Genomic DNA, 15328 nt, shown 5'->3' with positions numbered 1-15328 from the left:
GGCCCGAGTGAAATCGACAGCTTTCGTTTCGGCATTGCAGGGTTTCTCCTTACGTTGGTACGTATTCAGTGCGATGACTAAACAACTTTACCTCTCATTTCCTGCGGTGTGGCAGACAGTTTTGACATATTGTTCCTCGCGTCCCAACACACTTGTAAGTCATGTCTGTCAGAGTGGGGGGTTTGACTATAGCGTCACGTAGTGGCCACAGAGCAGAAATGAGTCACATGTCACTTATCTATATGAATATAAGTTATCTCATAATCAATATCATGTTGGCCAAGTATGTTAAAACATACAAGAAATTTGTCTTCAGTTTTTGGAGATGCTCTAGTACTGCAGTAGACAAGCTGCTATATGTGAGGGCGCTACTCTGTGGCTTATGGGGGCTTAAGCAAATTTAGTCATAAAAAAAAAAAAAAAAGGGTCCAGTGATGTGGTAACAGTGATGGACAGTTTTGCAAAGTATTACGCAGTGTTTCCTTGGTGACCTTGTTTCCTGTTCCCTGAGGCGTTCAATTTCAAGGCTTGTCTGGTGTTGTTTTCCAAGGATTTGACCAATTTGACTCCATAGCACTTGAAATGTCGACCCGATCCAATAAGGAAAGTGTTTTGAAGGAGGGGCACTTCTCGGATGCCTGCTGCATGGGACCTCTTTCTGCTGAGCACAGCGATACATGTGGCTCCACATCAAGAGGGATTAAATCAGTTGCTGCTCTATTGCACTGTGTCAGACATCAGCTTAGCTGCATTTACTTATCTGTGCTGTAATCATTTAACTGCTGATTAAAATATGACGGCAGATTCAATTCAGACTGCACTTGTATTGGATATTTGCTGACAGCTTTGTGAAAATTCACTGATTTTGCACCCCCCTCTCTTTTTAAACAGCACTCTATCAGGACAGGACTTATTTCTTTACCATCTGTGGTGGAATCAGACGTGCAGTGTGAATTGCAATAGATTGGACTGTAGATTTTACCGAAATCTTGCACAGGACTGGGTATAATGTATTTTTTTTTTTTATTAATATCTGAAACTGGAACCTAAAGAGAGTGGGATAAACCAGACACGACATGCACGAAATATAACAAAATTCTCACTGAGGAGATGAACAACTCATCTTGATGGCCCCTCTCTTTCACATGGTGCTGTGTACAGGCGGGGTGGGAAGAAAGAGACCGGTTTGGATCTTAGAGGTATAGTCCCTCCGGTGTGCCTTCTTGCTTTTTGTACAAGACGTTTTCCTTGGATTTCTTGAAGTCCTCGTTGGTGACCTTCATGCGGCGTTCCCTCAGTGCCATGAGGCCTGCCTCTGTGCAGATGGCCTGCAGTGGACAAAGACTTTGTTATTTTGCTGAATCATTTATGATAAATGGAGCTGAGTGTAGTGAAAACAAATAATTTAGTTGCCTTTTCTGGCAAAATGCACATGTCATTTCTTAACATTCCACATGAGGGCAGTGGATAAAATTCCAAGCAGTTATTGACATTATAGCACCAGGCCAAGGCATCAAGTATAATATTTAGAGGTCTTCCTCCAGGGAGCCACACATTTTTAATTTCAACAAACATTGTACAAGGTATTCAAACACCACTATGTTCAATCTAAACTCAAACCACACAAAAAAAAAAAATATTGGGAAAATGAATTAATCTGACAATGTCAACAAAACCGAAAATTGTTCTCTGAATTTATCACACCTTAATGTCTGCTCCCGATAGATCGTCCTTTGCCAGAATGAGGTCGTCGAGGGTGACGTCGTCAGCCACTGTCATGCGGCTCGTGTGAATCTGGAAGATCCTCCGTTTGGTCTTTTCGTCAGGCAGGGGGAACTCAATCTTTCGATCAATTCGCCCTGAGGGGAACAAAATTAAAACAAAAAGCACTGATTACTACAAATAATAATAAAATTAACAACAACAAAAATAAATCAAAATATTTTTTTTTTTTTTTTACAAAAGAGTCCAACTGACCAGGTCTGATGAGGGCCGGATCTAGAGTTTCTATCCGATTGGTAGCCATGATAACTTTAACGTCGCCCCGCGAGTCGAAGCCGTCCAGCTGGTTGAGCAGTTCCAGCATGGTCCTCTGGATCTCTCTCTCGCCACCAGAGTTGGAGTCATACCTATGCGACACAAACACATCAGATGGCCGCCATTCTATCCTGAACGCTGCTTGCGACCAGAACATCTTTGCACCTCTTAGTTCCGATGGCGTCGATCTCGTCGATGAAAACGATGGAGGGCGCGTGTTCTTCTGCCACTCTGAAGAGTTCTCGTACCAGTTTGGGCCCGTCTCCCAGGTACTTCTGGATCAGCTCGGAGCCCACCACACGCAGGAAAGTGGCGGACGTCTGATTGGCTACGGCCTTGGCTAGCAGTGTCTTACCTGGTAAGCAAACATTCCGCATTAGCAAAAAAACTGACTACAATGCATCACACCAGATATGGTTTTAATGTGTAATGATGCTAAAGTTGACTTGTAAAACTAATTTTGAAACAGCTATTCTAAAAGTGGCCCTTTAATGACACACAGAGCGTGTCTCTCAGTCAACATGTGCCACTTCATCATTCTTCCTTGGCAGCACGATGCCACAAGATAGCGCCACTGACCTGTATATTGAAACCTAAGTATTTCTTAAACAGCGCTTTGACGCCATCTAGTGGACGTGTCTGTTTGGCTGCGGCACACGGTATTATTGAGAGGATGAATAAATGCTACAGAGAAAGGACGATAGACTGATTGATTGATTCCCCCCAAAATCTGAACAGGTGATTTCATGAATCCAAATGTGCGCAATGTTGTCCACTTACATGCACTGTCCCTATAAACAGTCAAAGAAAGACAGTAGCTGACAATAATCTCTTAATTTCTAAATATTGCATAGGCTACTATGTGCTCACCTGTGCCAGGCGGTCCATAGAGGATGACACCTTTAGGTGGTTTGATGCCCATTTCTTCATAATACTCTGGATGTGTAAGAGGAAGTTCCACTGACTCCTGGAAGAGCACCACACAACCACACACAATCAACCTATGTACTGGGGATTTAACAATGATATAAAGAATTATCACATAGACATCCACATATTATATTACAAAAGTAATAATCTGGCCTTTCAATAGGCATTCAAACACTCAACTGTTAGTATTAATTCCATTTTCAAAACTTTATTTACTCTAACCTTTATCTCCTGGATCTGATTATCCAGTCCCCCGATGTCAGCATATGTTTCTTGAGGGGCCTTCTCCACTTTCATGACAGTAACCAATGGATCCGTGTCATCCATCAGGACCCCGATCACAGCATGAACCTGAAGGATAAACAAGATGAATATCAACCTTATCAATTTTTTCTTTAATGACAATAAACGGAGGAGCTTCACTGAACATTACCTTATGGTTAAGCAGGACTGAGCACCCTGGCTCCAGCAGATCTTTATCCACAAAGGACAAGATGCTGACATAATGCTCAGATCCAACTGAGGTGGACACAATAGCATGGTTGTCATCGATGATCTCTTCCAGAGTTCCCACAGACATGGGTGTCCCTCGCAGGTCGTCCACCTTGGACCTCTCCTCCTGTGACACAAAGATAACTTTTTTTTATCCAGCAGCTGCTCATATTATAGAAGTCCTTTATTCAATTTGTCCAATATGTTTATCAGAAAGACTTACCTCTTGTTTTTCTTCCAGGGGTTTCATTTGTTCCTGATTTCTGATGAACTCCTCCTCCATGAGGAGGTAATCCTTAATCCGCTCCTGCTTTAGTAGCTTCAGGCGGCACTGAGTATGAGGGGTGACTGAAATCATCAAAATCATTTCATAATTATCAGTTATGTAAATGCACAACATTTCTACTTCTAGAGTTTGCACCCAATCTGATTTGCAAGTAATTGTTAGTTTTTTAGTTGGTTTTATTTATTTACCCAGTGGTAGTTTACTGGCAGCATCTGGTCCTTTTGTCTTCTTCTTCTTCTTGCCGACTCTAGTGGGAATCGGGGGCTCATATTTCTTTTTCTTATCCTGAAAAAGTGAAATGTTTATCAAGCACCATAACCAAAGCTTTAAAAATAAATACAAATTTGAATGGAGCCAACATAACAAAAAATGTCTAAAATTAACATCATTTTCATGACGAGAGGAAAAACATATCATTAATGAAATGAACAAAATGACATAACACGTGGGTTGATCATGCGGTGCTAGGTTTAAAAATATAAACAATAATAATAATAACATAAGCAGCAGGTTATTGTTACCTTAAACGTGCTATGCCAACCTTACCTTGTCATCCTTTTTGCCTCCGCCTGGACCGTGACCGCCGCTCTGGCTTTGACCCTTGAATAGTTACACATTGTTTAATATTAGTGTCAGTCATAACAAACTCTAAAGATCGTACATGTTTCAATAACAGAAAAGACAGAACTCGCGACCGTCAACATCGACTCTCACGACCCACATATTAGCTCCGTTCGTCAAAATAAATGAACAAGTACAGAATAAATAAATGTTCTTACAAGGAATCCCACTTACACACAGGATGTAAAGTCGCTATTTTCACAAGATTTTAAATGACATCGCAAGAAATGACAAGACGATGACAGAGAAGCAAAAGCTAACGCTAATAGCATCAGCTAAAGGCTGAAGCAGTCGTTAAACGTGGTGCTTTTTGTGAATATACCAAACAAAAGTAATAAATAAAAACAATATATTGAATACAACCATATCATATTTTATGTTGGTCCAACATAAAATATTGCAATGTTAGGGTTAGGTAACCTTTTGAGGCGTAGAGAAAATTGCTTGCTCACTTACCATTGTTTCTCGTCGCTTGGGAATGACGTCACGCAGCCAACGAACCACTAGCTTTGCCTCGTTGTTTTGAGTCGCACATCGGCACTCTACCGCCATCTTGTGTTTGGGGTGCGGTTCTTCCACAGTATATGTACAGTATTTATATGGAATGTAGTATATATTACATTGAAAAATTACCGTCTGACGTGTACTGTCAATTTTTGTTTGTATTTTCTGATTGTTCTAAGTATTTCCGTACTGTATTGTATATAAAGAGTACATCAACACTTATACACATGTATAAACAGGTGTCATCATAAACTCAAGAAATATGTTTGAAAAATGTACTTCAAATCTTTGTTTTCTTACCTTTATACTTGTGAATAGCATACACTCAAAGTTGAGCTAAGATTATATCATGATAGCCAATTTAATAATGGTGTGAAAAGGCTAGATCAGTTAGTTAACAGTAATTTTCAGTACTAGGTGCATTCTGTTCCCTCTCATGATGATGATGATTCATTCAATAAATTCATTCATTCAATACATTTGGAAACTTATTTTATATTCTGGTTGACACTCCACCTTTTGTAAATAAAAGACAAAACCCAGGATAACAGCCACTTTATTGAAGCCAGTTTTCTCCCATCATTGTGGAACAGTGCAAGACGCTGTACACTGCATACACTGTAAAGTACTTAAGCGCAGTGGAAGTCAGCTGTTCAGTCGCCTATGGCAAATAAGCCTTTTAAAGCTTAGATACAAGGGAGCAAAGCAAGCTTCTATATCTCCATGGAAACTGAATTCCCTGGGGAAGAACAGGGCAAGAAACCGAACCTGGCCTACATGTGAAATTCCAGCAAACTATCATGCATCATTCATGTTGTTTGTCTACACATTTGAACAAGAAATACACAGTATTCAAATCTCCTAGGAAGTCTTTGTTGATTTTCCCTCTCCACGCTCATCCACACGCTGTTAAATATCCACTGGATCCACTTTATTTCTCCCTATCTGTCCATGCTTGTCTCAGCAAGCCGGTTGTTCATGATGCCGAGAGCCCCCACTCCTCCCGAGAAGCCGTTCTGATGTGAAGTAGAACCGGGCTGGCGCGCGTGTCCTATCGCCATCTCGGAAAGCTGTTTCTGCATGATAGCCAAGTTCACCTGCAGCAGACATGAAATGAAATGAGATGAGAAAGAGCCACTTGTGAATCGTGTCGGCAGTAGTTATATCTCAGAATCCACTTTAGTTCCCTGCCTGTGTTTATTTAAGTGAACAAAAATCACAACAAAGTGTGGCTGACAGGTATAAAAGCAACACTCTACTCTCATCCCACTCACGCAATTCGTCATTTTTTGGACATCACAGAACTGTGCAGAAGACAGTGAATCTCTTTGGCAAGTAGTTTGAGCCCAATGGCGCTGGCAGCCCCCACATTCTCACTCGCAGAGGACTAATTGGGCCATATTGTTGCTAGGTTACCAAAGGCACTCTCCTTTACTCTGTGCATCAAATCTTGATGGGTTACATTAGGTTAGTTAAACATTTGCTCCCCCCATGACAGATGAATAATACAAGTACAGCATACAAAGTGTATCAGGAGTGGTGGCGTAAAAGATATATTTTAAATTTCAGTGTAGAGGGTTAACAGTCAGGAATTGAATTTTGGAGCCAGAGGTATGAGTTTTCCGTCGTGGCGGCTTTAAACAAGGTAGCTACTGCACCCCCCCTCCAGCTCAATAGATGCAACTTTGTTTGCACACCACTATCAATTTCACCACTCAAAATTGTTCTCTGTGTGATGTGCCGCACCACATTTTCATGTTTGAATGAGATGTTGTGCGGACAAGGAGTGGAGCTGTAAAAAAAAAAAAAGCATAATAAAGAAAAAGAAGAATCAGAAGGTTGCGGATAATAAGCTGACTGGAAAATCAAATCATCTCCATTATATTAAATTGGGTAGCTATAGCCAATGTAAAAGAACTGATTCGAGTAAAAGTGATGAATTATTTTCATGTTTTGCTTATTAGTCTCCCTATCTGGAAGTGTATTTTCCTTTTAAACCAGACTGGAAAAATAGCAGTAGAATGATTTATTTAATTGAAAGATGACAAGAAGCTCGAGAGGCACAAACACATGAATTCTTGAAGTATACACTCTGATGTTTGGAGTTGACATCTTCTCTTGGCGCTTGCATGTTCCCCCCCCCAATTATATTCCAGCTTCCTCCCACATTATAAAAACATGAATATTTCAGCCAAACTTTCAAACACGCTGTATTCCCAGACAATCTGACATAACGGTTTGTTGCTGTTATACAACATATTGACTCTACTTTATATTGTTTTTCTTCCTCTTGTCACTGGAGCATATTATTCAAATGATTCTGATGAAAATGAATCCATAGTTCCCTTTCCACTTTAAAATATAATCAGGAGACTGATTAGCCAGCTAGCGACGTGAACGTGTTCCTCTTATGTGTGAAGTAGTGTCACTTATGTAAATTTAAACAAAAATGGCACCAATGAGTGCCTGGAAGAGTTGCTCAGGAGGTTCTTACAATAGGGAGGGACAACTGTTATTCAGAGAAATGTCACAACATTAAATTCATACCCAATACAGTGATCCCTCGCTACTTCGCGTTTCGTTTATTGCGGCTTCACTACATCGCGGATTTTTGATCCAAATTGAAAAAAACATTTAAAAGTCAAAATAAAACTTCTAAATTGAGGAAACGCGTGTCTAATCTTTAGGACAATGTAGTATTGCTCCAAATGTTCATTTACATTCCTTTAGAGGTCCGTTTTCACGTGCTACCACAATCGCGAATTATCATCTTTCCGCAAACTCGTTAGCCTGCCCAGTACTTCTTGTTGGTACTTCGCGGATTTCCCTTATCGCGGATGGTTTTTGGAACCAATTATCCGCGATAAACGAGGGATTACTGTATATTAAAAAAAATATTAAGATAGGAGTGAAAAGATGACACATGATCGTATTAGAACGGATGTTCTGACCTTGTTTGCTGCGAGGAAGTCCCTCATGGAGATCATCTCTCCAGACATCCTGCGTCCGGCGTCAGTCTCGCTCTCATTGACGGCATCGGTCTCTATGGAAGGTTCGCTGCGGGCTCGCAAATGGCCCGGGGCCACCACGTTCCGACGTGGGTGACGAAGAGGGTGGTGACCTTTTCTGGAGTAACAACACCTACACGGGGCTTCGAGTCTCCCCAGCAGCCAGTTGAGGACTTGTTTGATGACAATGGAGATAACGTTAAAGAGGGAGTAGATGCAGCAGACCCCCGTTAGGGTGAACAAGAAGTTTCCCAGTTGGTACGCTGCCGTAGCGTTGCCCTCGTAGACGAGTCGCTGACCGCTCACCATATCTCCAAAGCCGATGGTGCTGAAGGCCACGAAGCAGAAGTAAAGCGAGTCCAGGTAACCCCAACCCTCGGCAGCAGAGTACATGAGCGAGGCACAACAAGACACTAAAATGGCCGCCGCTCCGAGGATTAACATGACACAGTAGACTGAAGGCTTCCAGCCGGCGAGATCCTCCCCTTTTCCACTTGACCTTGCACGGACCCCCTGACCATTTTGAGGGCCAACCTCCCCCTTGTTATGGCGATGCTCATAGCAGGACTTGAGGACCACGGCGATAACGGTAATGACCCGCTCGAGGAAGAGGTTGAAGAACAGGATGGTGGCTGCACAGCCGAGAAGGCCATAAAACATCAGGAAGATCTTCCCTCCAATTGTGGCAGGTGTGGTCATCCCAAAACCTTGGACACACAAAACACATCTTAAAAGTCCCAACAGAGAACACGCTACAATATTTACAATGTGTCCTTAAAACTAGAAATAACACCATGTTAATTAACTATAAATATTTTTGGTCTAATAGGTCATGGGCTAAAATAAAGAAAAATAAATCACAAGTTAATATAAAACACAATTTATTATTTCAACTCCAGCAGTCTTTAAGCATTTGCTATGACAACGTCAACAAATTGTACTAAACAAATATGGCAAAATATGAATCTTAACAAAAGTTAATTAATAATTCAGGAGACCGACCAAAACAAGAAATATTTATTTGTTTACACCCCGGCTGCAAATTTAAAACTGAATTCCACACTGCATGCCATATCTATTAATATTTGATTAATCCACTTAATTTTTTTTTCCAATTTATTTTAGGTTACAGAGTATTTTCTCCACTCACCAATGGTGGAAACCACAGTTCCCACAAAGTACAACGCTCCAGTAAAGTCCCATCTGGGTCTGATGTTATCCACTCGAATCCCTGCCACATTGGCTTCTTCGTAGTTCCTGAGGAACCCATTGAGCTCTTTCTTACTCAAATTATAAGTCTGCCTGAAGATCTCGAACCTCTGCGTCCATCGCTCCTTGGCCTCCCGCTCTTTGGGCTGCTCCAGCGCTGAGAAGACAGCTGCTCCGCAAAGCAGATAGAAGATAATGAACAAGGCTAGGAGCAAGAATCTCGCATTATCTTCGTTAATTGGACCACAGCAGCAAGCACTTCTAAGTGCCATTATTTTGTTGTCGTCCTCGTGGCGCAGAGGAGATAAGGTGCTTCTGTCATGATGCTCTCCAAACAAGACGCGCACTCACAGTCGAAGAAAGACGTGCGCAAATATACATAAGCAAAGCAAAAGCGTCTTCTAAAGATGGTTGCCTTTTCCACATCTGATGTGTCTTGTAGCTCAGAAGAGACGACGTGAATCGCGCAACAACCTGTGGATGTCGTGCTGTGGTGCGCTCGAGTCCTGCCTCTCCAAAATAAATGCTCCCCCCCCCAACCCCCACCTTTCCAGAGCGCACGTTTTACGCACGGCTATGAGGGACAACACCAACACCACCGATTCATTTTAGTTGCAAATGCAGACTAGGGATTAAATTGCAAAACATAATATAATTTGTATTCTTCTCATTGTGCTGTGGTTTTTGTTTTTGTAAAAAAAAATCACAAACTCTGCTTGGTTGAGAAACCTACAGTTTTTTTTTCTTTTGTACAACAGCTGCTCATTTGTTCATTATTATGTCACATCAATGCAGCCATTAGTTGAATTGCAAATTGAATGTTTGCAACAGAGGAAATATAGATGATTAGAAAAATAACGACGTGCTTTGATTCTAATGCACTGTAAATTGATTTTTTGCATGCATCGTCATGTCAGTGAAAGCAAAAAAAAGCTTCTTCAGAAGCTGTGAGCGACTGAGGGACCATTTTGTCAGCACAAAGTTAAAAATCAGAATTTGTCTTTTGCAGGCATCAAATTACATCATTAAAGTTGTTTGTAAAATTATTAATTGAACCTAAATATCTGCACAGAACTTTGTTACAAGTTCCAAATGAATGTCATCCATTGAGAACCAGGTTTTAAATATTAGCCCTGGTGCAAAATGTGAGGACCCTACTAATACAGCATATTGTTTACAAAGTGACATCTTGACATTTTCAAGCTCCTATGAGGGATTCGCACTCTTGGCCTATTTAACAGACGACGATGTGAGCAAATGTCAAGAAAGGAAAGACAGAGTAGAGTAAATTATTCCGGTTCAAAAGCATGGATAACAAAAAACACTATTTCAAGAACTTTTAGCATGTTATATATTTTAAATATTCTAAATTATTTATTTACTAAGTGTTTCAAACAAAACAACAAATAAGACTTTCCCCATTATATTTTCCACGAACATAAAATAAAACATAAGTCTGGCAAATCCTCACCTATGCTATATCTTAAGTACTCTTGAATAAGAAAGACCCTTTGGAGCCCATCCAATAAGATCTTGTTGATTATTTAAAACAAATAGGGCCTTCGCAAGATCAAATTGCATCTTACATAAACTCGATGTTCATGTTTGTGCATAAATATTCTTGAGAAAAATGGCTGTCGACAAGCACAGAAGTGTGTGTACATATACAATACATTATTATATTATACTGGTACATATTCAGGAAGATGTGATGCCTAAATTTTATTCAGATAAACTAAATTTTAAACCGGTAAGATAAAGATAAACAAATTTTTTCTAAATTCAGAAAAATACCCATAATACCCATAATCCTAATGTATAATTGTTCATCTAACAGAAAAATAAATCATTTCTTATTGGATGGCAGAAAGCATCCACTTTTTTTTTCCAGCAGTTATTTGCTCATAATTCAGCTTGTCGCGACAAAGTGTGTCTACCTACGCTAGTGGATACATGAGTATCAGTCATTTTAATTCAAGTGAGCCACTTTTACGAAATGAAAAAGCTGCAACGCTGATGATGTTGATGATGAGGTCAGTCAAAACTGCATACCAAATACAACAGATTGTATTCACTCCGTTCAATGGGCTTATTAAATGTCACTTATGCATATTGTATTATAGCGAAACAGGAAAGATTTTTTTGTGGGTTGCTATAGAAATTACAAAAAGTTGCCAATCTATAACTGTACCAGGCGTGAGACTCATAGATATGACCAAAATTCCAAAATGTCACTTTCAGTTGTTTATTTGAAGATTTACTCCCCCCAGTCTCATTTTTATTAAAAACAAAAGCATTATTTCTCGGGTTAAAGTCTGAAGGTGATCCAAAACTTAAGCTCAGTTTTTAAATCAGATCTAACCATCATTCACCATCCTGCCTGTGATCAATTATACAAAACACCCCACCCCACAGTATATATAACAATACCATTCTGTTTCCATGACAACGTATTTTGCTGTTAGGTGTTCAACGGCATTTTTATTTTTATTCAGAGTTCAGCATTGTCAAAGTCGTTTCAGAAAAGCAAAACACAAATAACTGCCGCTGGATTGATTCACGTGGCATCCAGAAATATTGATTTTTATTTTTTTTTTATTTTTTAAACGCCATCTGAATGTTGCATCTATCTGGTTATTGTCACTTCAAGTGAAATTAAAGCCATGCAATTTATTAACTAACCACCAATAAAATGCAGCATTAGGTTGGGTGCTGACATAAACACATGACGACTAAAAGTAATTTCTTATATCTATAAAAATAAACAACTGGAATGAATTTGTCAGTCCACTCTAATGCAAAAGCACTTTAAAATCCAATACTGTAGTCCTAAAACAACCCATACCCATTAATTCTGGAACACTCACTCTATTGACACTAAGGTTAACTCAGTGGAGAGCACTTAGTTTTTATTTGAGTGACTTATGAGTACTGGTTGCGCGTCATCACTGGTGTTGTGACGTTGTTTTTTTGTCACATGCGGTACATATAATGGCCCATATCTCATTTAAATTGATGCACTTGGCATTGCCATGCTCCAGTGCACAGGTGTCAAACTCAAGGCCCGGGGGCCAGGTACGACATCATTTTATGTGGCCCGCAAAGACAAATTGTGCATCAAATTCATGTGTCATTACTAGAATTGCAAATTGTCTTCACTTTTAATAATATCTTTTAAAAAAAAAATTTGACCAATTTTTACTCGTCTGATTTGAAAACGAGTTATTTGTCAGTTTGTTTTGTAGCTTTTACTGTATATAATATGAGATGTTCATACATTTATTTGGGTTGACATTCATAATGGCCCTCCGAAAGAAGCTATGACTACAATGTGGCCCGCGAAAAAAATGAGTTTGACACCCTTGCGAGTCTAGTAGCAAGTGGAGGAGTACACATTGATTCATTTTGGACTACTATTTGGTCCAGTACCAACACAGAAGAAGCGCAAACAAACAAGAACTGTAATCGTGAACTACCGTATTTTCCGGATTGTAAGGCGCACCTGAAAACCTAAAATTTTCTCAAAAGCCGACAGTGTGCCTTATAGTGCGGTGCGCCTTATATATGGAACAAATTCCTAAATTTAAACTGGCCCAAAGCATTGTGTCATGAAATCAATCACAAGTGGCCCGCTGAAGACTATGAATCATGAATCAAAAAGACTATGGATCATTATTTTGTGATTATAAAGTAATTTGTTGAATGTGAAGTTGAAATAAAGAAGATAAAATGGCGAATGATTTGATTTGGATTAAAAATCTGACATGATGCATTAATGGTGCGCCTAATAGTCCGGTGCGCCTTATATAAGGCCAACATTTTCAAATGGGCCATTCATTGAAGGTGCGCCTTATAGTCCGGAAAATACGGTATTCAACATTTTCCTTAGCTCTCAAGATAGAAGTTCCATCTTGATCTTGGTCATTCTTTGGTTCATGATTCTTCTCGCATTCACGCTCAGTGATCCTATAAAGCCGTACTCACATGGCCTAATTTGTGTGAGATGGGAAAGCCTTGATGCCAAACTAAATTGCTAAATCATTCACTGCCATTGATGGCTATAGACGTCAAATATCCATTTGACTTGGAATGGCAGTTAATGCCAAGATTGAGTCATCTATTGTTTGACAACATCAATATAGTTCCAGCTGTGTCCAAATCAGTGTTCTCCTCATCAGATAATAAGCAGCTCATTAAATGGAACAACTATAAATTGCACATCCCCCCCAATCATCATCATGGCTGTATCATGCTGTACTGACTCATCATCAATAATTATATCCTCCATTGCAACATCTGTAAACATGGAATGTATGAATGTGAGATGTAGAACGGGGAGGGGGGGGGGGCGGACTCGCCTCCATTCTGCTCCCATGAGCTGTTCATCATTCCATCACTGTATTATCGCTATGGGAGCTTTACAGTTTTGGTGGTAATTGATAAATTTTCATTGTATTATATTTTAATGCAAACTAAAATGGATGCACAGTGTGAGGCACTTGTCGACCGTCCACCCCCATATGACTTTAAGGATGGCTTGTTACCTTGACAACAGGTGGGGGTGGGGGCTGGGGGGACAAAGTACAGGACATTCAATTCAAATCTTAGGCTTTTTCAAGATTTTTATGGTGATCATTTTGTCATATGGTTGGGAAAAGGTTTTATTAGGTCATGGTCACAAAAAAAAAATGGAATACTCAACTTGTGGATTGCGGTGGCATTCTTTAATTCACATTTTCACATAATCTCACTTTGGCAATGGTAAATAGGGAACAGGTGAAGGATAAAATAGAGCAGGCAGCTGAAAAGCAATAAAATAGATGAGATGAAGAATAAAAAGTGGATTAAACAAGATGACAAGTGATTATAATGGGAAGGAGCTTAGCTGAAAACATAAATGACTCTCAGGCTTGAGAATTGAGTCGGCTGCGCGCGGCCACTGAAGGATATAAAATAGCACTTATTACTGATAGAAATGTGTGTGCGTGTGATTGCAATCTTAAAGGCAATTTGTTATTTTGGATATTCCTTTCCTACTCGCAAAACCTCAAGTCGAAATACAACTGTGAAAATGTGGCTAATTTTTAAGTGTATCTATTTTGACTGCAGGATTTATGAGCGTTATGCTTAGGTGACAGAAAATACATTTTGGAGTGGCTTATTGAGTCTGGAGTGGCTCCTGTGCTGATTGTAAAATGATATTTATGGAGTGACAAATATTCTGTATTTAAAGTACATGAATCTGTCTGAGTGTGTACGTGGATATGTTTTTAAAACTGAAAGCAAGTAAAAAAAATAAAAGTAGTGATATGCAGGCACCATGTTGCCGAGCAACACTGCTCATAAGCGGCCCCTTCTGGGATTTCCCAGATGGAATATTTTATGGAATCGATAGCACACCTTTATTGAACCTGCATTGGGGAAAATTCCTTTTTTAAAATAACATGGTAGCAGCACTCAAATAATTCATCCATCCATCCATCCATCCATCCATCCATCCATCCATCCATCCATCCATCCATCCATCCATCCATCCATCCATCCATCCATCCATCCATCCATCCATCCATCCATCCATCCATCCATCCATCCATCCATCCATCTTCACGTTTTCCCCCAAATTTCCCCAATTTTAATGTTTGTTTTCTTTCGTGATATGCTCTAGTATTTAAATGTCACCAAAAGCGAAAAAGGTCACATTTTCTATTCTTGAAAGGTGTGTGTGTGTGTGTGGGTGTTTGAACAAACTCTATGATGTTTGTACAAAGAAAGGTTACGATTGTAAAGTCAAATGTGATACCTTACACACCACTCTCCAAATTTTGATGGTATTTGACATTGAATCAAATTGAATGTTTTTTTTTGCACATAGCTTTTTTTTTTAAATGTCAAGTAATGACCACCTACCAATATATATATTCTCATGTTGTGAAATAATACCAGACAATGTTATTCTTGTTCTTTGTAATGGTTGTGGAGTCAGTGAGTAGAGTGACACTCTCAGAAATCATTTTCTGCTTTTGTTCTCCCTGTTATGATGGCCTCTTTTCTGACGACACAGATGCCAGACAGATTGGCCTATTGGTCACAATTTCACAGTTATTGTTGTATCATGAGAGGTCTATTACTATCAGTGGCGATTCTAGTTTGAATGACTCCCTGAGGGATTATTTGTACTGAACTAGATTTCCGACCCCACCTGTATTGCTTGGCAATTACCAAAGATAGCCAATCAGCCCAG

At 39.7% G+C, this 15328-nt stretch overlaps 2 protein-coding genes across 2 annotated transcripts; both read right to left on the bottom strand.

The window, feature by feature from the left end:
* Nucleotides 1-399: 399 nt before the first annotated feature.
* LOC147042611 (26S proteasome regulatory subunit 4) lies at nt 400-4935 on the bottom strand. The gene is made up of 11 exons (XM_085938417.1): nt 4823-4935; nt 4292-4345; nt 3934-4030; nt 3683-3807; nt 3401-3586; nt 3190-3318; nt 2908-3004; nt 2203-2392; nt 1978-2129; nt 1705-1859; nt 400-1328 (listed from the first exon to the last, which is right to left on the bottom strand). The coding sequence occupies exons 1-11, from the start codon at nt 4916-4918 to the stop codon at nt 1194-1196; spliced, it is 1416 nt and encodes a 471-aa protein (XP_085794543.1). The 5' UTR covers nt 4919-4935; the 3' UTR covers nt 400-1193.
* Nucleotides 4936-5475: 540 nt separating this feature from the next.
* Nucleotides 5476-9359, bottom strand: LOC147042610 (potassium channel, subfamily K, member 13-like). Its single transcript, XM_085937907.1, has 3 exons — nt 9029-9359; nt 7822-8585; nt 5476-5967 (listed from the first exon to the last, which is right to left on the bottom strand). Exons 1-3 carry the CDS (start codon nt 9357-9359, stop codon nt 5812-5814), a joined length of 1251 nt encoding a protein of 416 aa, XP_085794033.1. The 3' UTR covers nt 5476-5811.
* Between the last annotated feature and the right edge of the window lie 5969 nt (nt 9360-15328).

The sequence above is a fragment of the Syngnathus leptorhynchus genome, chromosome 18, assembly GCF_054491065.1.
Source record: "Syngnathus leptorhynchus isolate UIUO chromosome 18, UIUO_Slep, whole genome shotgun sequence".
Taxonomy (NCBI): Eukaryota; Metazoa; Chordata; class Actinopteri; order Syngnathiformes; family Syngnathidae; genus Syngnathus; species Syngnathus leptorhynchus.
Note: the sequence above shows the minus strand (reverse complement) of the source record. Positions and strands in the feature narration are given on the sequence as shown.

Bases quoted from the DNA above. Each gene is read 5' to 3' on its own strand.
- LOC147042611 (XM_085938417.1), bottom strand. From the start codon at position 4,918: ATGGCGGTAGAGTGCCGATGTGCGACTCAAAACAACGAGGCAAAGCTA. The intron at 1,860-1,977 runs GTCAGTTGGACT...TGTTCCCCTCAG, and splicing joins TCCGGCCCTCATCAGACCTG to GGCGAATTGATCGAAAGATT. The intron at 1,329-1,704 runs GTGTGATAAATT...TGTCCACTGCAG, and splicing joins TATCGGGAGCAGACATTAAG to GCCATCTGCACAGAGGCAGG.
- LOC147042610 (XM_085937907.1), bottom strand. From the start codon at position 9,359: ATGGCACTTAGAAGTGCTTGCTGCTGTGGTCCAATTAACGAAGATAAT. The intron at 8,586-9,028 runs GTGAGTGGAGAA...TGTGTGTCCAAG, and splicing joins AACTGTGGTTTCCACCATTG to GTTTTGGGATGACCACACCT. The intron at 5,968-7,821 runs GTCAGAACATCC...TGTCTGCTGCAG, and splicing joins ACTTCCTCGCAGCAAACAAG to GTGAACTTGGCTATCATGCA.